We start from the raw sequence: 26446 nt of genomic DNA, 5'->3' as shown, positions 1-26446 counted from the left end.
GAGATTATGTCCCCCCCCCCCCCCGGAACATTTTTAGATGGACGATAAATGGTAATTCAAATTGAGCAGATCTCAGTATAAATATATGGGTAGCTTTTCTTGACTGCTCCTTGCAAAGAAATAGGGCGAAGGCTATGGCAAAAAACTCCGCTTCTGCAATTGTCTGCTTTTATTATACTACAGGTGGTTCTTGTGTGCTCTCATCATTAAAAAGTTTTGCCAAGTCTGTTATCCAGTTGCTGTTTGGAGTTGCAATCTCGATTAAAGATGTTGGGCCATATGTGGAGCCTGTGCAGGCAGCCTTCCTCCAGTTTATTCTTGGTCTTCCTTGATGAGTTGGAGCTTCAGCTTTCTATCTGGAGGTTGGTTTCCAGTCCATAGGATCTAGTGGCTGGGTCAGTGCTTTGAACCTTTGGATTTGGTTATACTGTTCTGAAACTGTGGGGTTATTCAGTTATGAAATGTATGTTTCTCCATGCGTGAAACTACTTTGAAAAGCTAAGAGTCAAATGAGATCAATAACAAAAAATATGCTTAGAAGTTTAGAGAATATGTCGTGAGAACCTACGGAAGCAATAGGTTTAATTGGAGAAGAAAAGACAGAGGGACTTTGATAATATATAAAAGGTTGCCTCAGTTTGGATACAGCTCAGGACTCCCCCCCACCCCGGTCTGCTGTGATAAGATAAGAAATAAGTGGCCTAAACTGTAACCAAAAGGATTGAGGCTGGATGTTAGGAAGAACTTCCTACACAAGCATTGGAGCACTAGAACAGGTTGCCCAAGGCTTAGGATGGAATCTGAATCAGTGGTGAACTTTAAGAACACATTAAATGAACAATATTTTACATCAGTTTAGGTGGATTCGGTCCTTGAGGCAGGAGGATTGACCAGAAAATCCTTGAGGTCCTTTCCCAAAACCTTTTCCCCAAACTCTTATAACTGTATTAAAAAATCCTATATTTGTCATTGAACAGAATTACTAATCAGTTTTATCATTTTTAGGCAATAAGCTTATTAAAAGTTGCTTTTAGAAAATTCAGGTCTAAAGTGATTAATCTTTACTTCTCAATTGCCATTAGGAAATACTTTTATGGAGTAGGTGCCTAATGATTGTCTAGTACATTAAATAAGGGAACTCTACCACTAGAGGGCACATGAGTATATAGGCTGTTATTCTGTCTTGCCATGTTTCTGGTGAATTCATTTCAATGTTCAGAAATAAAAAAAGAAAAACAATGTGTCAGATAAAAATGATGGAAAACATATCACAAGCATCACTAGTGTAATTCTATGTATGTTTATTCAGTGCGCTGAATGGGCTTTATACCCCAAGTAAGTAATCCCCAGCCATACGTATATAATTATTAGATGTAGTAAATACTAATCTTAGCCAAAATTTCTTAGAAATAAACTATTACTACCCAAGCTTAGAACAAACTTCTATAAGTGCATTCAAAGGTTTCACGATAAATTTCTTTTTCTTTTTATCTCTTTATATAATCTTTATATAGTTATATGCTGGACTGCACCTCATAGTAATTAAAAAAAACTTCTGGAAAACTAAAATCAAAGGGGGAAGTTGTTACATAGTTAGACAGGATTTCTGAATGTATGTGTATATCAGCTATGCAGTAATATGGGTACATCTTTGGTCAGTGCTGTTGTACTTTCTGACAAACACAAGTGGCTATATCTCATTCATTCTCTTTTCTCATGACTGCCTCTCCTTTCTGTCCTCCATTTCTGTGCTCATTTATCTTTTCCTGGCTTCTACATTTTACATCTCCTGATTTACTACTCTGCCTGGCCTTTTTATGCCCCCATTTTCCACAATTACAGAGCATTTTTTAGCCACTCCTTGCCCACCTATTCACATAGCTAGGTCTTCCACTAGCGTCTGCCTGGGTCTGTTGTTATCCCACAGCCCATCTCTCCCTTTATGCTCCCCAGTCCTTCAACCCTCCCCTGATCTGCTCCTGCCCCAGAGCTACATCAAAACATGTGCTACATTTTTCACCCAAGCCATTATCTCAGAGGTGGGTACCTGAGTTAGGCTTTGGAGGGATAGATGGATGATCCCCCACCGAGACATCTCTGGGTTGAGTGTCATGCCCCCGGACATCATTCTTGTGGCTGATGCGCCGGGGAACAGAACCCCCCGATGCATTGGCCGAGAACCAGGTTTGCTGTGCATAGGGCTTTCCACCTTGGCAAAGGTCCATGAGCAGCAAAGCACCCCTACTGGCATTGCTTGCTATGTGCCTTCTCCCATTTGATGAAGATGTGGGGCAGGTGCTCCTCCTCAAGCCCTCAGTAGCCTCCAGAATAGAAGGTGGAACTTGTGGAGGTGGGGAGGAGGGGCCCATGGAGGGTGCCCAACCCTCTGCAGGCCAAATTGGTAACCTCCGCATGCCAGATTAGGGCCACAGGCTAGAGGCTGCCCACGTTTTATCTGTACATGCCTGGCTTATTCCTTCTGCTCCTCACTGGCTTCAGCTTCTGCATGAAAGACCTTCTTATGGTGGCTTAGAACTTTAGCTCTAAAACAGGTTTGGGAGATGTCTTCTGAAAAAGGAAGGCATAAGCTATTTAGGACATAATGCTTTAACATGGCATCTTGGTTGTACTCGTCTTTTGTTCCAATTATCTGTATTGGAGGATCTTACTTTTGCAATAATGAAGCTTGCTTGCAAATAAAGTTATTGGTTGGTGGGGGTGACATGTTGATTGTAACAGTCCTGCAGTTTCAACGGTGGTATGTTTCTCCCTTCTACACCAGTGTAGATGCTACACTTAGCTTCTTATTCTGCTACAGCTGATTTTTCATCTTCTCCTTTTTGCCTAAGTATCTTGCAAGTTCTGCAGACAAGAAGCCTTTTATGAAATGTGCTTGACAGATGCAGGATTCTAATGCCAAGATCTGCTCTCCACTTCTTATTCTCTCCTTTGACTTCATGTCTAGCCTTTTGGCTGCCTGCTGCAGTATATCCTTCTGGGTTCAATACAGAATGGGTTTGTTCAAGTTTGTCAGTCTTGCTGGCATTGACTTGGCACTTGTAAGTGCAGGAAATGTTCTCCTCCTGCATGTTTTAGTATAGACAAAAGCCAGGCATTTCTGTTGTTTGACAGACTGAACAAACTGTCCTGACTATGGAACCACCTGCACCAGCTTCCTTGTGCTAAGGTTCTTTAGGACAGAATTCCCTAAAAGGTGGCTGAACGTCTAGCACTTGATAGAATTGAATATGTACAAACTCTCCTGGAGTATTTCCAGCACTAAGAACAGCATAAAAAGCAGGCTGTAAGATCAGTGCAAATATTCCATATGTAGTATATTTGTGTGTGTGTGTGTGTGTGTGCAGGAGAGATAGAGAGAGAGTAGAATCCCCAATGTTGGGGCCTCTGAGTTAGTATTTATATCTGAAGTATAATATAAACTTCATATATACTTGTGAACCACCCTTCACAAGCTTCAGCTGTGGCCGGTATAGAAATATAATGAGTGAATGAAAGAATGAATGTGTACTGCACACATTTTTAAAGTAACACATTCCCTGTAATGACTTTTTACAGTTTGGAAGAATTTTCTTACACATAATCGTCCATTCTAATATTATTGCTGCTTGCAAGCGAGAAGATGTTACATCCATTTCACACTGGACATATTTTGAATGCATGGTTTTTGTAATTTTAATAGAACCTTGGTGCCACTGCCTTTTTCATCTGTGCTCATTCAGGCCATAAGTCGACTTGAAGCCTCCTGGATCAGTGTTGATCTATTTTTATCTAATGATTGGTTTTCTCGCTTCAGGGATTCACACATTGTAAACTAAGACACTGATTGCCTTGTCCTTGCCTGATGTGTTTTGTGTCTGGTGGATTGCTACATTGCAAACGAATAGTGTCTTGCTCTAGAATACAGGCAACAGATACACATCAGATGAGATGCAGCTCTTTCATATGTGTTATTTAACAAAGCTTACTTTTAGGCAGTTTTGTTACATTCAGGGCCTGCTCCAGGTCTGACGGGAGCCTGGACAAAGTGCTCCTGTTGCCCCCCCCCCCCCCGTCAATAGGCTTTGGCAGCATTCCAGGCAGCACTAGGCAGCTGGGTTTAGCCACCCTTTAAATGTAAATAATTATTCAGAGCCATGCTAGGTCAAGGGCATTGTGGGAAATTAAAATGGTGTCTAGATCCATCTGCCTGGCACCGCTCAGAGCGCCAGACCAGATTAAAAAAAAACCTTAAGGGGGCCCCAGGGTAGGGATTGGCAGTGGGCCCTGCCAGGGTACTGAGGCCATGGCAGTTGCCCAAGGATGCCAGGTGCTGATTCTGACTGTGGTTACATTTTTGGTAATACTTTATAACAATACAGAAGTGTGTATGTGTGCGCGCGTGCATATCTGAATGTATAAGGGAGATGCCCTGTTCTCTTCAAAGCTAGTGAGTGCTGCATATTGAACAAAATGTCACATGCACACTGGAGCATTGTGGAGCGTTGGATCATGTCCTGTGTGTTAGTATGTGTAATGTCATTTTTAGAAATCTCTTGTATGTTTTGCTTTTTTTGAGAAAAAGTGCATGCATTTTTATAGGAGCTTTGTACCAGTAGCCAGTTTTTATGTAAGAATGGAGGAGTAATTGATCCAATGCTAAATTGCAGAGGAAAAATAGATAGCTATCTGGTTAACATCAGTAATCTTATTGCACATGGTAAATTGAATTTTTTTTTTTTTTTTGCTACTTCCTAAGATGCATGAATGAGCCTTGCAGGACATAATATATCTTTCTGAAACTTGGCTGATTTGGCTGTCAGGTCTGAGGCTTGGGCTCATGTGCTTCTCTCCACTCCCTTTTTTCTTCGTGTACTACAATTTCCTCCCTGACCTCCTGGTTTGGAGAAACCATAGCTTGCCATTACATTCTAATCAGAAAACAATTGTTTCCAGATCAGGACAACTCAACAGAGCTCCCTTTTGTAAGCTCTGCTGACCTGCCCCATTCAAGAAATAAGCATTTCTGCTAGTATGTCGCTTTAACAACTGCTTGCTCCTTGTTGCACAAGTAGTGGGTCCCACTGGCACATGGGCAGCATAGGATACTGCCCCATGGCTTGAAGTGAGTTTTCAATTATGGATTGGAAAGTAAGCACAAACCATAGCTTGCCAATCTGAATGTAATGGCAAACTATAGTTTATCCAAACCAGGAAATCAGGGAGAAGATTGGAGGAGAAGGGGGAGTATGTGAGTCCAAGGCTCATATCCAACAGCCAAACCATGGCTATTATATCAGAATGAGCCCTAATTCTCTGACTGGATTTGTATGATCAGCAGGTGTTTGCAAGCTACAGTGGCTTGTTAAATACACTGCAAGTGCCAGTCACATGCCATGGGCTGTTGTAGGGTTCTGGGTGGCTTGTTACCCACAGCAACAAGCAACCCTGGTTGGTTTCGCATGAAACAGCAAGCTGCATTGCCAAGGGTAATCATGTAAATCTCTTCAGCATGGGACCGGCATGTGCAGCATAGCTAACAAGCCACTGTGGCTTGTTAACTGCCTGCCAATTGCATGAACCAGGCCAATGTGTATCACAATAAACACCTAAAGGCTTTATATCTTAGCTATGATTCTTGTCATGTGCTTTGCAATGCAGACTCATCTGGATGACTGTAATGACTATATGCCTATAAAAGATGAAAGAGCACAGACCCAACATTACAATTCCTAAACTTAATCTATAGATGGGAGTCTATTATTTCAGGATTTGCACAGAAAAAAATATTAAAATTCCTACATGATTTGAATTAGGCCTTGTTCATGGATCACTGCCTTGTTGTGGCGAAGGGGCTTGCGTAACTCAGTGAAGCCATAAGCTATGCCGTGCAGGGCCACCCAAGACGGACAGGTCATGGTGGAGAGTTCTGACAAAATGTGGTCCACTGGAAAAGGAAATGGCAACCCACTCCAGTATTCTTGCCAAGAAAACCCCATGGAACATATCACAAGGCTAAAAGATATGACGCCAGAAGATGAGGCCCTCAGGTCAGAAGGTGTCTAATATACTACTGGGGAAGAGCAGAGGGTATTTCCAAGTAGCGCCAGAAAGAGTGAAGTGGCTGGGCCAAAGCCGAAAGGACACACAGCTGTGGATGTGTCTGGTGGTGAAAAGAAAATCCGATGCTGTACAGAACAATATTGTTTAGGAACCTGGAATGTAAGATCAATGAATCAAGGTAAGCTGGAGGTGGTCAAACATGAGATGGCAAGATTGAACATCGACATCTTGGGAATCAGCTAAATAAAATGGACAGGCATGGGCGAATTTAATTCAGGTGACCATCATATCTACTACTGTGGGCAAGAATCCCTTAGAAGAAATGGAGTAGCACTCATAGTCAACAAAAGGGCAGAAAAAGCAGTACTGGGGTACAATCTCTAAAACGATAGAATGATCTCAGTACGAATCTAAGGCAAACCATTCAACATCACAGTAATTCAAGTCTATGCCCCAACCACTGAGCCCAAAGAAGCTGAGGTTGATCGGTTCTGTGAAGACCTACAACACCTTCTAGAACTAACACCAAAAAAAGATGTCCTCTTCATCATTGGGGATTGGAATGCTAAAGTAGGAAGTCAAGAAATGACCGGGATAACAGGCAGGCATGGCCTTGGTGTACAAAATGAAGCAGGACAAAGGCTAATAGAGTTTTGCCAAGAGAACACGCTGATCATAGCAAACACTCTTTTCCAACAGCACAAGAGGCGACTCTACACATGGACATCACCAGATGGTCAATATCGAAATCAGATTGATTATGTCCTTTGCAGCCAAAGAAGGAGAAGCTCTATACAGTCAGTGAAAACAAGATGTGGAACTGACTGTGGCTCAGATCATGAACTTCTTGTTGCAAAATTTCGGCTTCAATTGAAGAATGTAGGGAGAACCACTAAACCATTCAGGTATGACCTAAATCATATCCCTTATGAATATACAGTGGAGGTGAGGAATAGATTTAAGGGATTAGACCTGATAGACAGAGTGCCTGAGGAACTATGGATGGAGGTCCGTAACATTGTTCAGGAGGCAGCAACTCAATCCATCCCAAGGAAAAAGAAATGCAAGAAAGCCAAGTGGCTGTCTGATGAGGCTTTACAAGTAGCTGAGGAAAGAAGGGAAGCGAAAAGCAAGGGAGAACGGGGAAGATATATCCAACTGAATGCAGAGTTCCAGAGAATAGCAAGGACAGACAAGAAGGCCTTCTTAAATGAACAATGCAAAGAAATCGAGGAAAACAATAGAATGGGAAAGACTAGAGATCTCTTCAAGAAAATCGGAGATCTCAAGGGAACGTTTTGTGCAAAGATGGGCATGATAAAGGACAAAGAAGGCAGGGACCTAACAGAAGCAGATGAGATTAAGAAGAGGTGGAAAGAATACACAGAAGAACTATACAGGAAAGATCTTAATGTCCCTGATAGCCATGATAATGTGCTCACTGAACTTGAGCCAGACATCCTAGAGAGTGAAGTCAAGTGGGCCTTAGGAAGCATTACTAACAACAAAGCTAGCGGAGATGACAGTATTCCAGCTGAGCTATTTAAGATCCGAAAAGATGATGCTGTTAAAGTGCTGCACTCAATATGCCAACAAATTTGGAACACTCAACAGTGGCCACAAGACTGGAAAAGGTCAGTTTACATTCCAATTCCAAAGAAGGGCAACACCAAAGAGTGTTCAAACCACTGCACAATTGCGCTCATTTCACATGCCAGCAAGGTTATGCCCAAAATCCTACAAGCTAGGCTTCATCAGTATGCGAACCAAGAACTACCGGAAGTACAAGCTGGGTTTCGAAGAGGCAGAGGAACTAGAGATCAAATCGCCAACATTTGCTTGATCATGGAGAAAGCAAGAGAATTCCAGAAAAACGTCTATTTCTGCTTCATTGACTATGCTAAAGCCTTTGATTGTGTGGATTACAACAAACTGTGGCAAATTCTTAAAGTGATGGGAGTACCAGACCACCTTACCTGTCTCCTGAGAAACCTGTATGAGGGTCAAGAAGCAACAATAAGAACCAGACATGGAACAACCAATTGGTTCAAAATTGGGAAAGGAGTACGACAAGGCTGCATATTGTCGCCCTGCTTATTTAACTTATATGCAGAGTACATCATGAGAAATGCCGGGTTGGATGAATCACAGGTCAGAATTAAGATTGCCGGGAGAATGATCAACAACCTCAGATATGCAGATGATACCACCCTAATAGCAGAAAGCGAAGAGGATCTAAAGAGCCTCTTGTTGAGGGTGAAAGAGGAGAGTGCAAAAGCTGGTTTGAAACTCAACATTAAAAAAACGAAGATCATGACATCTGGCCCCATCACTTCCTGGCATATAGAAGGGGAAGAAATGGAAGCAGTGACAGATTTTACTTTCTTGGGCTCCAAGATCACCGCAGACGGTGACTGTAGCCATGAAATTAAAAGACACTTGCTCCTTGGGACGAAAGCTATGGCAAACCTAGACAGCATAGTAAGAAGCAGAGACATCACCTTGCCGACAAAGGTCTGTCTAATCAAAGCTATGGTTTTCCCAGTAGTAATGTATGACTGTGAGAGCTGGACTATAAGGAAGGCTGAGCGCCGAAGAATTGATGCTTTCGAACTGTGGTGCTGGAGAAGACTCTTACGAGCCCCCTGGACTGCAAGGAGGTCAAATCAGTCAGTCCTAAAGGAAATCAACCCTGAGTGCTCATTGGAAGGACAGATACTGAAGCTGAAGCTCAAATATTTTGGCCACCTAATGTGAAGAGAAAACTCCCTGGAAAAGATCCTGATGCTGGGAAAGACTGAAGTCAAAAGGAGAAGGGGACAGCAGAGGATGAGATGGCTAGATAGCATCACCGATGCAATGAATATGGACTTGAGCACGCTCCGGGAGAGAGTGCAGGACAGGAAGGCCATGGGGTCACGAAGAGTCGGACACGACTGAACAACAACAACAACAAAACTTATGTCACTTTAAAAGCTAGCATAATCTAGGTTTGCTTTTTGAGTAATCTGTAGAAATAGGTTTATCTGAGATAGCATTACTGTTCAGGAGTAGCAGAATTTTATAAACTATTGTTCTTGCCCCTTTACTTATGTAATACAGAATTTCTGAAAACAATTGGAAATTTTCTTCAAACCAATATATTCTGAGCAATTTCTTAAAAATCCATACATAGAAATAGAGTTATGAGCAATACAATCTTTAAAAATATTTTTTTGTATGATGTGCTGCAGCTATAAGTTTTTAACTGTGTAGTATGGATGTACTGATGTTGGAATGGGTGTATTATATAACACAGTTATAAGATTTGTAAGGTAGATGTGGACATTATCAAATTGATAGACCAAATTAATGAAAACTGAAAGCAATGCAGTCACAAATGAATGTCAGTAGGCATTTGGAGATAATTGTGAAAATAGATTTTGTAGTAAGAAAGACAATTTTACTATTCATATATTAATAACAGTCTTGATTGAGAGAGAAACTGGTAGCAGTTGTAAGGTTACACAAATTCAATACAGCAAACATTCTGTGACTCCTGATTTTTATTTATTTATTTATTTATTTATACACATACGTATATGAGAAAGATAAATAGACTAACAAAGGAGTAATTTCAAAAACATTTAGCTCTAAATATGTTTTGAAATTACTTTATTAGTCTATCTATATTTCCTGTATAATGTTCTGCTTCTACCTTACAGCAAATGCTTTGCAAACTTCCTGGTAAGTACTGTATTTCAATTTATATTGAGATGGATACATGACCTTGTAGATTCTGACACTTTTTTTTTCTTAAGACAGGTTTACTTTAGAATAAACAGTTTGAAATCTGAAGGTACATATTTAGGAAATCTGTGTCTCACACAGCCTTTTTGTAAATGAAGTTCTAAAATGTAGAATTTTCTAATTCTTTATAAACATGCATTTGCACAATTAGTGTTGTTCAGTGTTTTTAGATACCACAAGACACTGAGCACTGCAGCTCCTATTGTTTCTAATAAGAATTTTAAGTGTTTGAGCTCCTAAAGATGAGACAGGTAAATGATGAAACAATTCCTGTGGTCTGTGCTTGCAGGATGAGAGAACACACATTGGACAATTGAATAATTGTGTGAAGTAAGAGGAATACTGACAAGAATGAATTTGCCATGGTGCTACAATTTTTAAAATTTAGCTTTCATTTTCAAAATAATTCAATGTTTTTATTACTTATAGAAAACGTAGTTTAGAAAATTATGAAAAGTAGATATTTAAAGGGCCAAAGGAAGAAGAGAATATCTTAGCCTTTAGCACAAAAAAACCCCCAAAGATGTTCCCAGATAGGACTGAATACAAGTCTTTTATATGACAACTATCTTTCAGTCTTTGGTATTTTGTTTCTGAATACATTTTCCTTTCTGTCTTCATGTTTCCTTTTTGAAATATCTGAATCTTCAGTAACCAGCTTCTGCTGAATACCAAATGCACTTCCCATTTAGATGCAGTCTTATAGTTCTGCCTTTTTCCTCCATTAATGACAGGATGTGATGACAGGATGTTTCATGATAGTGGATAGAATGCAGCATATATTTAAAGTAGTCAAGTGCATGCCTTAAGTTAAAAACATAAAGTAAAACAGATCTTTAATGGGTTTAAAAATGAGTTCTGTACTTTTGGTAATGAAATCTCTTTTTTTTAATTAATTTTCCAAAGACAAACCTACCAAACAAAAATACATCAAATTTAAATCTAGTTATTGACAGAGGTCAGTACTTTTAACATTTTCCCCCTTTACTTTACAGACAAAAATATAGGTGGAATCTATTGGCTACTTGGAGGTTTTCTTAGTAGCAGATTCTCAAAACAAAATTTTCAAACATTATATATTACTTGAATTGAAGGACTCAGCATACTGAAGTTAATGGCCAGAACATCATTCCCTAGCCAAGCAAAATCTGGCTTGAAGGTCATTATTAGCTAATTCATTGACAGTGGCTTGCCACCTCCTGTCTCCTCCTCATTGGGTAGGGCTAAAGGACCAAGGCTGGCTTTATCCTTGTAATAAAGGAAGCCATGGGAGCAGAATATATAGAACATATGGCTGATTACCTTGACCCTTTTCATGGGTCCAGGGAATTGATAAGGAGTATATGGGGTGACTGCTAGGCAGCTACACAAATATTCTATGCAGTTTTTTCCCCTTTCACCTGCTGGCATTAAACTAAGTAGTATAGTTCCTGGATGGCAAAGGAGGCAACAGAGGTGACAGAAATTTCCCTGTCTGCAACACAAGTTCTCTCAAGTGGATGAGCTTTGTAGGAGAGTACAGCACGTGGTCCTGGATATGGATTCTCTAGCCAATATTTTTTTGTGTAAAGCTTTCTATAAAAGAACTATAACTATTCTTGGATTACAGATAGTAGTCTAAATTTTGACAAGTAAACAGAGTATAAAATAATGGTTATCTGATGCACTTTCACCAGTATCTTCTACTCCTGTGGCCATTTTTATCTAAACTATTGAGTAAAAAAAAAAAAAGTACAAGCGCAATTGGTCAGAAAATATGCTCTGGATGTTCAGCTCTAAGTAGAGTACTTTTATCCAGAGTTCCAGTCAGCCCGCCTTCTCCTTCTCTGGGATACTATAAAAAGGAACTGAAGTAGGAACTGAGGGAGCAGAGGAAGCAGGGAAGACAACTGGCTCGCTATGATGAAAAGAAATATAGAGAAGAAAACACTTTATTACTGTTGTGGAACGCAGGGCCCCTAACCAGACAAAAAATAGGAGTTATGTTATACTGTGATTGGTGTATTTGTTTATTAAGGCTGAAGTGGGAAGTGATGCTCTAAAATACCATTAAGGGTTTATATGTAATACTGGTCTTGGTATTTTAATTTATTTTTACTCTCATCTGTAATATACCAACTCTGAAGAAGGATACTTCCTCATTTTTAGGAAGAGGCGGGAAGTCCACTGTTATGTTGCTTATTTCCACACACTTGATATGCCACCTTTAGAAGAGATGTATTTCTTCAATCCATCTGTTACTAATAATTTACATTCTCTTTGGTTTTATGGCATCCCCAGTCTCTCTGTGTATTGAAATTTTACAATTCTAGATTAACTGTACAGAGTGTTTGACAGTATTGGAGGGGTACACACTTGATCCTTATTGTTCATTAGATTTTTTTTTTATTACACATTGTCCCTGCATATCAGAGTTGGAAGGGCCCTCAAAAGTCACCTAGGTCAGCTTGTGTACTGATGCAGGATATCCACTGTCATAGCTTCCCTGGTAGATGGCCATCCAGCTTGTATTTAAAAACCTCTAATGAAGGAGAGTCCACCACCTTCCAAGGTATCTGTCCCAGTGTTGAACAGCTCATACCAAGAACCCAGAATTTCTTAGATTATTACAACAGACTGAAACCTGGGCTGTGTTTCCACCAGCGATTTACTCCAACCTGGCTGCACGGTGAGGTCTCTGTGTTTCCATGATGTCCTGGCCATTCAGCACCAGCCCTGCATTTTAACGCAGAAAAAACGCTTCTTCTGACACTGATTATAGTCCGACTTTTCCAGCTTACTTTGGCTCTATTACTGACCTGTTACCACAATTTCACTGGGTTCGGTATCATAGTCCTGCCCATGGGGCATGTAGCCTGGCCTTTGTGGGTGTGTCACTCTAACCTCAGTGACCCAACCCTTTCCCTCCCTGTTTTCTGGAAGTTTCATCTCCGTTTTGGAACAGGATGCCGAGGGACCAACTTTTAAAACATCACTGAAAATAAGCAGTAGAACAGAGCCCATGACCCCAGTCAAGGGGTGTTTTTTCCAACTGTGCAGAATGAGGCTTGCCCTCTCAATGACCACAGAAATAACCGAGAAGCTTCTCAACTGACATGGCACATATCAAAGCCCAATTCCTTAAATGCGATTAAGCATGATCTCGAGGCTTCGGTCCTTTGCCTTAGGACGTAACTCCTTCACAGCTTCCTTATAGGGATCCTGTGCATTAAAATGGTGGCTGGTTTCGGTCTCTTTCCCACAATAAACTAATCAATGTCTTCTCAGAAGCAACTCCCATTGCAGTCGATGAGGCTTGCTGAGATTCCCCCTCAATTGAAATGACACACTTTAGAGCCCAATTCCTTAAGTGTGATCAAGCGAACAAGCGGGATCTCGAGGCTTCTATGGATTGCCTTAGGAAGAAAGTACTTCGCAGCTTCATTATAGCTATCCTGCAGGTTACAATGGGGGCTGGTCACCGTTTTTGTGTTTGCTACTCTCTTTCTCACAACAAACCCATTACTGTCTCATCAGAAGTAACTCCCATTGTGGACAATGAGGTCCTCTGGGTTAAAATGAGGGCTGGTTTCACTGTATGTGTTCTCCTCCTGCTTTCCCAGCACAAGCATATGTGTGTCTATTTGGAAGTAATTCCCATTGTGCTCAATGAGGCTTGCTCCTGAAAAGCAGTTGCATTTGGAGGTTCAGGGGAAAGGAGAAGGGGGGAGAGGGGAAGCCTCTCTTCACAGCAAAGCTTATTCCTTTTAAAAATCTGGTACTCCTCCATTAGCTTTTCCTTCCATTGTCCTGGAAACACAGTGGAGGAGGTGGTCATACTGATGAGGCAATCAGACCCAACCCAGACTCCACCCAGCCATCAAGAAAATAATTTGATTAGAGCTCAGTGGAAACAGCACAGAGCCCCAGGCTACAGCAGTGATAAGCCGGGTGTTTAAGGGTTGTGGAAACAGGAAAAGGATAAGATGCGATTGGGGAAACATTGCTAGGGATGGCAGAGAATTCTGCCACGGACTCCAGTGAGGCCAAATTCCAGGGAATTCGGCCTCCGGAGTCCATGGAGGAACGTTCCCACTCATCTCCGCTTCCTGCTGGATCGTCATGGAGCTGAATCTGGTGGCTCCATTCCGCAAGGGAATTCGGCCTCCTGAGTCCATGGAGGAACGTTCTCACTCATCTCCGCCTCCTGCCAGATTGTCACGGAGCTGAATCTGGCGGCTCCATTCCGCAAGGGAATTCGGCCTCCAGAGTCCATGGAGGAACGTTCCCACTCATCTCCGCCTCCTGCCAGATCATCACGGAGCTGAATCCGGCGGCTCCATTCTGCAAGTGTTACGGCTGCCATTGCCGTCCGTATCACTGCAGATGAGGAACAGGAAGTCCGCCACGCCATTTGCGTCCCTGTTTCTTCTTGTGATAGGCTATGTGTCTGTATTTACGTAGCTATTTACGTAGCCTATCACGTGAAAAAACAGGGATATTTTTTCATGCGATGGGCTACGTAAATAGCTACGTAAACAGACACAAGAAGAAACAGGGATGCAAATGGTGTAGCGGACGCCATTTGCGTCTGGATCTCTTCCTGTTTCTCATCCGCAGCGATACAGCACGGCAATGGCGGCCGTATTGCTTGCGGAACGGAGCCAGCCAGCAGCTCCGTGGACTCACTGCAGAGTGGAGCCGGCCAGCAAGGACTCCGGGGGGGAGGAACGGATAGCCCCCCCCCCCCCCGCAGACCTTCCTGCGGAGCCCAGGTAAGGGGATTCATACATCCCTAAACATCGCAACAAAGTTGCAAACTAAGTGAAGCCAATAGTGTGGAAACACGCCCCAGACCATACTAGTTTTAGCTTTTTTAAAAAATAGGATTGTAATCTCAACTAAAATAGTCTTGGCTGTTAGTTGCTCACTAAGCAATGTTTCCAAGTAAAATCTCAGTTTAAGAAACCTGAACATTTTGCCATTTGAAAGCTACTTGGTCACCACATCCTCAGGATAGTTACCTAGGATCAGACAAGTCAAGTTAAATGAAATGTCATTTAAAAAACAACAAGAGCCAGACTTGTAGATTTGTTGCTGTGTACTTACCATGGGTACACCTGGCAGTCTATAAAACTGAACCTTGAATGAACAGAAAGGAAAAGTTGATGAATCACATTCATTGCTTAAATAACACAAACACAATAAATATTTTTATGTTCTTAACAACCTTTTGCTGTGACTTTCCCCCCTGTTAATTGCAAATAGTAAGTATCTGAAAGGGAAATAGTTTCACTGAATATTCTTTATATGTACACCGTGCAAAGAAAATTATTTACTGTATGTGGTAAAATCCTTGAGTTAAAGATTTAGGCTTTCTTCACATGGAACTTTTATCCTGCGATTGAGATTGCTCCTTCACAGAGTAATCTGTGGCTCTTTACATGACGCCGTGATCATCCAAGGCATCTCCTGCACTAAATGGCCTTTGTTCCATTTTGAAATAGATCCCAGATCATGAGCTATCAAATTACCCCGTTGTGTTCCACTTCAGTTTCCTCGTCAAAAGAGGAAAAGTGGCAAGAAGAGGAGTGAGATCAATGAAAGATAATGGAAGACTCAGATACAGGGAGAAGGAGGGGGAAGGAGGGGGGGAAGGAAGCGGGTGAAAGAGTGAGTCATTGTGATCCTGCATTTAAAATGGAAGCAGAAAGCCCCATTTTAAGTGCAGGATCTTAAGCTGGTGTAGAGATGCCCTTAGCCTTCATATTTAAAAGGCCCATGAAAGAGGGACTCACAAGCAATGGATACAAGCAATTTAAATGCTCTCTCTTGCTGTTTTGGCTTCTGTCTTTCTCATATCAACAGAGGAAGCCAGAGGCTGTAAAGCATTAGACAACCTGAGGTCTATTTATGCAGTGATTTATTGTGTTTTGTATTTAAAAATATATTTTTGTTGACTTCAGGAGAGATTGTCCTAGCTTCTCTACTCATATGTAGAAATAGCCAGTTGGAAGAATAAAAGATAGTCCCCAGGGCTACATGAAGCCAGAAACAATTTTACAGCAAATCACTGTGTGTAAACACGGTTCCAAGTGGATTCATTTTACAGAATTTACTATATACTGGCCACTATATATATTTTAGCTTAAGATAAACCTCGTGGAGCAAAAGATTCTTTACCTTAGCATTTGTTTCTGTGCTTAAGATGTATTAAGAGTTACCTGTGAGTCCTTTCGTTGTTGTATATGCGAAACACAACATATAAAATTGCCTGCCTAAGAATGTGTGTGCTTGGCAGTTAATATATAAAATACATTTGTTAGGTGAAATGCATAGTGTCATCTGTGTGAGCATTGATTGTTTTGTACCTGTTTATTTCTCAGCAGTAGCATCGTTCTCACTCAGCTATCATTTTGTGGCAACAAAACAGCAGCAGTAGTAATGCTTGAGATTTTACCTTTATAGATACTGGAGCAGTAAAACACCAAGTCTTTCTAGACTTCTTAAGAATATAATTTTTCTTGATAGAAGAAAGTGACTTTGAATTTATTTAAATAATTTATAAGATTAAATACATGGATTGTTCTGATCATTTTCTCTTTCTCCAGGTTTTATAGTGACTTTGACAAAGCCCTCTTTAGTTATCCATGGTAGATAGTATACCATCCCATTTCAGAACTGATTATATCTAATGCAGCCCATTCTCCCCATCTCATATTACTGATTAGGCTTAACCTGGTGAGTTTTCTTCAGACTTTGAATATAGAGTGTGGGCTGAAAACAAAGCACCTCATTTTTACAAGCAAGTTTTTTCTGTCACAAATCTTATTTGTGTTTATGTCATTCCCAATGGAGAAAAATCGGGATGTGGGGAAGGAAACATATTTTGAAGGAATTATGGATTCAGATGCCTGACACAGTAAGAAATAATTATTTGAACCTTAAATGTTATTGTCCGTCGTGGTGGTGGTTCCTACTTTTCTTAGTAACAAAAACTCATAAATATGTGTAATATGATACTAAGCACCATGTGGATTCACACCGACAGACATTAGAGTTTGGTAAATGTATGTATTTTGACCTTGTGTATATTTGGTTCCGTTTGGAAACCGGATAGTGTAGCAAACTTGTCCTGTTCCAGCTACTTAAGAATCCACAGTTCCGTCTTTAAGAGTAACCTGCTGTATTTGAGTCTACAGTATAAAATGTTGTGGCACACAATTTTAAGATGGAATTGGTTCTTCATAGCACATCAGAAGTTGTGTGTTCTTGGACGTATGGAAAATAATACGTTTTCCAGGAATTTATGAATCAAATTTAGGTGATTGGGGAAGGAATGTTCTTCAGATGGATGGAGAACAATTGTGTTGTCAAAAGCTGGCTCAGTGATTTTAGTTTGACATCAGCAGTTGCCAGAATTATGATTGTACGGTAGTATTATGCATACTGAAATAATTTATGAGATGGTGCCTGCTTTCAATAAGGTGAGGAAAATAAAATATTTACAGTATTTGAAAGACTCACTACACAGTATTGTATGCAAGCTGAACTGAATCAGTTAAAACAGTATTTAGTAACACAACAATCTCTTTAATTTCTAACACATTTATTTTGGATCTTTTAACTGTTGCCTCAAGTTACAAACAGAATCTTAAAGCAAAAAACAAAGGCCAACCTGGTGTCCAGTTATATGCATTGAAGTCTGATAATTGGGCACAATATTGCAGCCTAAAGATATCCAGAATACTTCAGACCTTAGGCAATACTCAGCAATACTTAACTTTAATACTCCAGCCCTTTGTAGCAACGCCAACCCCTGCCCTATTTTCTGTGCTCCCAGCTATTTTCCTATTCCTCCTAGCATTTTGATACTATCTCCAAACTTTAACTTATATTCTCTAAAAGACTTGCTTTCACATTCCTGATACCTCCTCTGATGCAGTAACCTGTTCCAGGCCCCTGAGTTCTGATGTGTACCCTAGTTGGAATGGCTTTTGCATTCATTTCAGTGGAGGAAGCAGCCCCAGCACAAGCGAATGAAAACTGCAACATGCAGAAGAGATCATAATGCAAAATGACAGTGGCATCTAGTGTCCATTGGGGCTGGTGCGGTGTAGGGTGGGACAGCTAATGGTAGACAAGAGGATAGATCCAGGGATCAAAACAGGCAGAGCCCTGGGCTACAATAGCGGAGCCAATGATAGGCTCTAGCAGAGGCCCGTGTATCATAAAGGCAAACTGAGGCACGATCAGTGATGGGGCTGAGCAACACAATACACACAAAAGCCTTTGAGTTGCAGCCACATCTTTCTGCTGCAGCAGAAACCCATTTCACAAAAAGGCAAACTGAGGCAAGTAACTTCAAGATCATGAGTGCAAGGCGGGGGTGGTCTGAGCAATGAAACACACAAAGGCAGACTGAGGCCAAGTTAGAAATAAATCAAAACCTTTTAAAATCACTTTTAAAAAAAAAAATGATAAAAATAACAAGGAGTAAAGGGTTTCCAGGACACCTCCCACACCACACAGTCACTCCTACAATCACCCCTGCACCCCCAGGTCACCAAGCTAACCATTTTTTAATGGAGAAATAGTGAGGGATTCACACACATACACAAAAGTCATAGAGCAAACCAATGTACCTGTTAGCTGATTCTTCTCTCCAGTCCCTGGAATCTGGACTCCATGCGCTGCTACCTAGCTATTGGCTGCCATGCTGGCAGGCTTCTTTCTCAACTCAAGACCCACAACCAAGAGCACACTGACACAGTCCCTGTGCACAAGCACTGTTACATTCATTCTCTGTCTCTGTCTCTCTCTGTGCTGATTGCTCAGTAAACGTAAGGAGGCCGTATCTATCATTGCTTGGTGAACTCTCCCACATTCTGGCCTCAAGGAGTCAGAGCCAGAGGACCATTACAGTGCACTGCACAGGTGCCAGAAAAGATTAAAACACATTGGCTATGGCCATCCCTATAAACACTCTAGTACCATGCAGATAGGCTGAATACCTGTGTCCTGATTGGCTTGGGGAATCAGGGGAAAACTGGAGTAATCTGGCAGAGTTTCTGGGAAAAACGCTCTGCCTGCCTTAGACTGAGTATGCCTGCCTACGGTTCGTTGTTTCTCCCCTGACTTCTGAGCTTGCGCACAGAGGACAGTCACGAGGCAAGGGGAGGAGAGAGAGAGAGAAAATTACTTGCAAATTACTTGGGGGAGGGGGCTGGGGACAAGGAGAGAGAATATGTGGGCTGTGGCTGGGGTTCTGGCAGGTGAGAGGGCAGCAGCCCCACCCTTAAGAAGAATCCACCTCTGCAAAATACCTAAGTATGAATGAATCTACTATTCATCTTCACAATTGTAGTATGCTTCCTATTTTTGTGTGTGTTAATTGTCAGATGTTCAAGGAAACAAATATTTATTTTGACCATATTAGAGATTACTTTTGTGTTGTATATACTTGAACAAAGGCATCACTTTAAGGATTGTAATGCTCCTAAAAGAGTGTCATACTTGAAAAAATGATTTTAATATTTTCTATCTTAATGCCATTTTCTCTACTGCATCGTTGCACATGAACCAGATGTTCTTGTTTTGCATTTCTTAGAGGAAATGTTTTGTAATGCCTTTCCATCATGGTGAATATATCTTACAGCAAATTCAGCATTGGGTTTTAATAAAGCAGGTTAAGTAAAAAGAATACAGAAGACACCCCCTCCCATATTTGACAATATAAATGTGAAAAGTAGCTTTCATTAACGTTTTATCTACTTTATGACTGCTTTGTTTTAGGACATTAATGCTAGATTTAAAATGTGATTAAAGATAGGACATTAACAACACATTCTGTTTGTCTGCTCAAAGGTAAGTTCCATTGAGTTCCGCGGGGCTTACTCCCATGTAAGTTAGTTTAGAATTCCCATCTACTTGAGAGTAAGCCCCACTGAATTCAATGGGGGCTTTCTTCTGAGCAGATAGATATAAGTTTGCATTGTAAAAATATCTTTAGTCATCTTTTTAAACTGGCTGCAAAATCTGTGCCTATTCTTATAAACAAAGAATTTTTATTTTCTTACTAGTTGATCCATGGGAATTGTTGCTGCCTTCTTAATCTCAGCAGGGTGTCTATGGAAATGACTTTGGAGGTCTTGAGCGAAGAACATGAATGGAATTATTTACCATTTCTGATGAGATCTGAAAAATCTCGGGGGGCCATCATGTCCTCAGTATTCAAGCAGTCATTTTCATGAACTTGTTATACCTTAGAAGAAGACTTGTCCATTTGCAAGCTGTTAGAGCTACTGTACAGCCCCCACAGGTGTAATAATTTGTAAAAATCTCTGAACAATATAAATGTTATACTGATATTTCAAGACATGTTGTTTTGAGTTCAATAATTAACATGCTAGTTCACATCAGGTTAACACTCCCAATACTAAAATGCAACCTCTTAAGGAGGGACAGATTTGATTTCAGCAGCAGTGCTGTGGGAAGGGGTGACTAATATTTTTGTGGGCAGTTATTTTCCAGTCAAAATCACTCTCACCCAAGCTGCTTTCCCATCCATGGAAGGGCAACATATGGGGACTCCATATTTCTCCATCCCTGATGGAAAAGCAGCTTGCTGCCTCCGAACTCAGATGCGACCCCCTATCCAATGCAGGGCAGGCGAAGCACAGAGGGGATCTTCTCCTCCACACTCCGGCCGCCCTGCATTAGTGGCTAGATGGCTGATTTTGGCTGTCTAGCTGGGGCGGGTTGGAGTGGAGGAGGCTGGATAGTGCATAGGAATGCAGTGCATAACGATGCTTCTGCTGTCCCCACTCCTCCCCGCCCCCTTTCCCCCCACTCCCCCCACTCCACGCTGCTCTTCCGAGCATGGAGCTGGGGACGAACTGTGCCTCTTACGAGATGGTGGGGCGTGGAGATGGTTTTCTGGGAACCAGCCTCAGAGCGCAGGCTCCGAGGTCGGTTCCCGAACACCAAAAAGTCCTATGGCTGTCTAGCCACTGTCTAGCAGCCATAGGATTGCACCCTTAACAAATTCCTAAGGAGCTTTCAGCTGCTGTGAAGAGTAACCATGATTTAACAAAGTATGACTCTTATTTCAGACATCCCCATTGTTCCCTTTCAGATTTAGAATAAGAACATATTTATTTTGAAAAAAATGTGAACCTCTAAGCTTACTGGAACTCCCTTAAGCTACTGAACAGTCCTATAACATAAAAAGATGTAAGGTTGGGAGAGGCTGTTTTATTACATTTATTTGCCACTAATCAGTCATATTTAGTCTATATATAATTTATGGAATCATTTTTTCCTTTTTTGTTTCATTCAGGATTAAATTCCTTACCCTAAAAGCAAACCCTAAATTATATAAACACAGTCGTTAGCTGAGAAATCAGATACATTTTAAATAATGATGGTTTTAGGTACTAACATATATGGACATATGTATAACATATATGGACATAGAATCATAGAACAATAGGGTTGGAAGGGGCCTATAAGACCATTGAGTCCAATCCCCTGCTCAGTGGAGGAATCCAAGTCAAAGCATCCCTGACAAGTGGCTGTCCAGCTTTATCTTGAATGCCTCCAGGGTGAGATTACCAACTCTTTTCCTGTTTTCAAAAGTGGCTCTACCTGGACATGATCCTTACTTGCCACATGCAAGGACTAAAGCAACTACAGGTATATCAGCTTCTTAACTTGCTCAATTGGCCGTTATCTAAAGTAGTAACAGGAAATGATCTGCAAGCACTTAGCATGTTCAGGTAAGTGTTTGCTGCAGTTACCAAGTGATATGGTAGATTCAGTCTAAATACTAGTATTTATCAAAGGAAAGACTGCCGTTTGATCCAATAATTTGAAAGACTATTCTTTACTCCAGTTGCAACCTCTTTCACTCTTTAAGCCTACATCTAAAATTGGCATGCCAGTCAATTCACTGTCTGTTATTTCAAAAACTTTACTAGCCTTCTTGACTACACAGGGGTCAGTGGGAAGGGCTCAGTGTGGAAGAGGTTCAACACTCAAAAGGTCCCAGGTTCAGTTCCTATTATCTCCAGTTAAAAGACTCTCTCAGCCTTCCTGAGACCTGGAGAGCCATAGAACCATTACCTAACATTAGTACAGGTTGTAACAATTCATTACAATTTTTAAAAAGTTAATTTAATTGTTTCATGATAACAGGTAACTAATTTGTTTTTACAGTTAGCACAAGTATCAAACCTGTTGATAAAACTATTTTTTGTTCTAATGAAGTTAAATATGGACACACACACACACACATATCCATATATAACTTCATTAGAACAAAAAATAGTTTTATCTACAGGTTTGAGATATGTATATGCGTGTGTGTGTATATATATACACACACACACACACACACACAGTATATATAAATAAAATTAACTTGGTTTAGGGATGGATATAAGGGGTGGGGTTTTCTCTGTGTATCTTAAAGCAAATACAGTTTCTGTTGAGAAAATCTGGTATTCCGAATGTACTATTGAACTTCTCATATTGCAAACATTGGTTCTGAGTTTATACAAGTAGAGCTGTGAGAGTATGGAACAAAATATATACTCATAAAGGTAAGATATAACATAGGTTTGATCTTGCACTGATCACATGAGCCTTCTTTCCATACGCATTTCAGCTGTTCCAGCTGTGATTGGAACTTTGTATCTTCACACAAGGCTAAAATCCCGCATCCTTACCAGGGCTTCTGCTTCTGGATTATTTGCGGGATTAAGATTGGCTCCTTTACATGGGCAGGCACTGGCTTTGAACTGGGGAATTCCTTTCTCGGCAAGTTCTATACGTTTCATTTTACAGTCACTAGATAGCATTGTGGTTATAGATGGTTATAGCGGAACTGTGCAATTACAAACAGTCAATATATTGGATTAACATTCCTTATCAGGTTATCTCTGATCTTTTAAAAATTGGGGTAAAGGTCAGAAAGCATGGGAGATGCCCTGGAGGTTGACAATGTCATGTAAAGGACCCACAAATGTCCGTGAGTGACCAGTGAGAAGGGTGCAATAAAAGCCTCGTGTAGAAATGCTTTCAGTCTCTTCGGTCTTTATAGCAACTGGGATGGAGGGTGATTCAGACTGGGACAAGAACACTAGGGGAGAGAGCCTCCCCCCATTTTCCTGATGTAAATCTCTACCCTTCTATTTGCCCAATACTGTTCAGGAATACTTATGGATACTAATCCAGCTCTTGCTTAGGAGAGAACTAGAACAGGATTCCTCATCCACCCAGCCAGGGAAGGATACAGGGGAGGGATGAGGTGCTGTGGCCAGACTCTCCTATATGACCTCTGCCTCTCTGCAGCTTCCATGGATAGTATTGCAGCTACCAAATCTGCTTTACTAAACTGCTTCTGCTGGAGGAAAATGCATCTGCCTGTGCCTGGTGCAGGATTTTCTTCTCAGAAACATTGTGCCTTACCAGGGTCTTGGAAATGCACACCTGCCTCACAGTTTGAGAACCACAGCCTTATAAGGGCCCATTTTTTGTAAGATAGAAGAAAAATCTCTTAAAGAAAGAGGAAGTCAAAAGAATAAATTAAACCATTTCAAGCAAAGACTTCTAGCATGCTGGTTGGTAGGGCTGTGGGGAAGAAGAAAGATTATAACTGAACACGAACATGATGTCTTCTTGGAGGATTACATTTACTAGCAACCCAAAAGCATGGCTGTGGTATTAAAAATGTGATGGTACTGAAAAACTGTACCATGTTTGCATAGTTCCCCCAATTCAGGAGTAGTACAGTGTAACACAAGGCTATAAGTACCAGCTGGTATATAATGTGTTGTGCACAGATTTCTTCATGGCCATGTAAAAGGCATAATGCATGTGGCTTTAAACACATACTGCAGACTTTCATGCACTTGGTATAGCTAATCTTCATGCACAAATCATAGTTAACCTGAGAGTATTTCATGGAAAGCAGCGTATTATGGCCTTCAGTTACCGAATCTTTCAGGAAGCTGGGTGGATTAAGTAGTTTAAAAATAGATAAAAGCTAACTCGAGCTGTTAGAAAACCCTTCTCCTTTTCTATGGACAGAATTGTTTAATCTCAGGTGATGTCCTAATCCCATGTGAGATATTTCCAGTTACAAGCATTTTAATTCTCCAGTTAGCTTTGCCCTGACTAATCAATAGATAAAGCACAAGAAGCTAAATTAGAAGGAAAACAGTTGAAATTTGAAATCTGAACACTATTAGCCAAGTGTCCAGGAATGTTCAGAGTTGTTTATCAAAAAGGGCAGAATATGACCAAATGGAAAATAAACAGGCATAGGAGGTTATTTTTTCCAATAGATAGTCCCGAACCAAAGATAGTTTAGCCTGGAAAACATAATACTTGGACTTTATCCTGGTTGGACACCATTGAAGGATACCTTTACATACAAGATGGCAGGAGTATTGCTCTACTCTAAAAGCATATTCTGTGCCTTTGACTCAGAGCTTGAAATTAGCCCTTACCCAAATCTTTTTCAGTCTTCCAAAATTCATTGTTTCCATATTTTTTGTTCATCAAGGTTGCTGGAAGATTCACTAGGATGTTACTTAGACTAAACTCTGCTTTCATATTCATTTCAAAGGGAGCAGATGTTCTCCCAGCTTTTCCTGCAGCGCCTGTTACTGCAGGAAACAGTCTGGCACACATTCATTGAGTAGTGCACAGATTTACCTTCATTTCACAGAAGGCAATACAAAGAATCCTAGCTTGTTTGTGTTTTGTTAATTAAGGTGTAAAGAAGGGGTAAGCAAACTGTTGCACTCCAGATGTTGTTGGTCTGCAACACCCCTCAGCCATAGTCAGCATAGCCAATGGTGATGGATGATGGGAACTGCAGTCCAACAAGATCTGTAGGGGAACAAGTTGCCCACCTTTGGTAAAAAGGATTCAGATCTATATCTCAAAGTTGACTTTGAACCTGTATTGCCAGGGTGGAGGACCTGTGGCCCTTCAGATGTTGTTTGACTACAACTCCTACCTCCCTGATTGGCTATGCTGGTTGGGGCTGATAGGAGTTGGAGTCCAACAACATCTGGAGGGCCAGAAGTGTTCCCCTCCTGCTGTGTTGGGAAAGCATAAAAGAGGAAGGTGTTGATTCTCCTTAGTCAGGTAACAATCTATGCCTTGAAGGGGACTACCATTTTATGGGCTTTCAGATCAAGATCATCATGTGAGAAATTTTGTAAAACAACCACCTGCCATACCTTTACCAATCACTATAGAATCAATACTGATGTGTTGGCTAGGATGAATTTTAGACTCAGGATGTGTTGGCTAGGATGAATTTTAGAATTATTCTGCCTTGCTTGTTTAGTCCCACCTAGTACGGGGTACATATATCCCATATCAGGGTTGCTGATCCAAGAATGTGGATCATTCCCATATCAGAGTTGCTGATCCAAGAATGTTTACTTACCTGTAAATGCTTTATTTATTTCATTTCATTTCTATACCGCCCATAGCCAAGCTCTCTGGGTGGTTCACAAAAATTAAAACCGCAAAATACAGCATAAAACCATATAAAATATGAAAGCTTAAAACTACAATATAAAAGTACAACCAGAATGAAACCTAGCAGCAATGCAGAGATTTAAAATACAGATTTTAAACAGCAGAGCTAAAAGACTAGAGTGCTAAAATGCTGGGAAAATAAAAAGGTGTTTACCTAGTGCTGAAAGGAGTACAACGTAGGTGCAATTTATTTTAAAAGTATGTTTGAATGAGCTCTTTTTTATTTAAAATAAATCTTGCAAATACAATTCCTCCAACCTTAAAAGATTATTTCATATGTTTTGGCAATGTCCTATAGTATAATCAATGCTTCAGTCATATTAAGACTATTTCAGTAATTACATAACTATTCAGTTTTCCCCCAAAGTCTTCTTAGTAGGCATAACTTATTAGCAGTCTCTCTTACCCCCAACCCAGCCCCCAACAAGTAGATCTTAAATAAACATAATCACTGCCACTGGATTGTTTTTTCCTCAGTGACTGGCAAGAAGTGGTTATGCAAAGTTTGGGATATTTTGATTTTATCGAAATTGAGGAATTCTATTAAAGCAAGGAATGGTTTGTTAAAGAATTTCTTTGGTACAAAGTTAGTCCCCATTTATATTGTTTTGGAATTTTAGATATTACATACACAAATAATCTATTTTACATTTTCTAGACTTCAAATATTTTCCCAGTAAGGTAGACTGGACATATATAGGACCAGTGAATAATATTGGCAATTAGTTAAGAGGTATTTCATAAAGCATGCTATTAATCATAGTGTCAAATTGAATTGCATGTTCATTTTTCTATCTTTTAATGTAGAATTTATTTCAGAGCATGATCAAAGCATTTCTCTTCATTAGATACTACATTAGCTAATTTGACTTTTGGCAACCTGTATACAAGTTCCTATTAAACACCTTCCATAAATTGAGATAAGATATTTAAGGATTGTAGGATGAATATTTAATGCATTATATTACTGCCTTCTAGGCTGTTGTGTTGCAAATTATATTGTTAAGTAATACTATTATGTATACTTACTGTCCTTTGTTTATATGTATATTAT

General features: G+C 40.5%; 1 protein-coding gene across 9 annotated transcripts in view; it reads left to right on the top strand.

Moving 5' to 3' along the window:
• The window catches only part of ANO10 (anoctamin 10), an 87727-nt gene that overhangs the window by 28445 nt on the left and 32836 nt on the right, over positions 1 to 26446 (top strand). Inside the window, exon 12 of one of the 9 annotated variants that reach the window (XM_084858234.1) lies at positions 19911 to 20504. The exons of the other annotated variants lie outside the window; for them this stretch is intronic. Within the exon in view, the coding sequence (XP_084714360.1) occupies positions 19911 to 20081 (171 nt within the window). The 3' untranslated portion in view covers positions 20082 to 20504. Of the gene's footprint in view, positions 1 to 19910; positions 20505 to 26446 lie in introns of those variants that run through there. 9 annotated transcript variants of the gene reach the window in all.

This window comes from Heloderma suspectum, chromosome 5, assembly GCF_057233095.1.
Source record: "Heloderma suspectum isolate Gila_16-S chromosome 5, 16-S_ref, whole genome shotgun sequence".
NCBI classification, from domain to species: Eukaryota; Metazoa; Chordata; class Lepidosauria; order Squamata; family Helodermatidae; genus Heloderma; species Heloderma suspectum.
The sequence above is the reverse complement of the archived record's forward strand: the minus strand, read 5'-3'. Positions and strand labels throughout refer to the sequence as shown.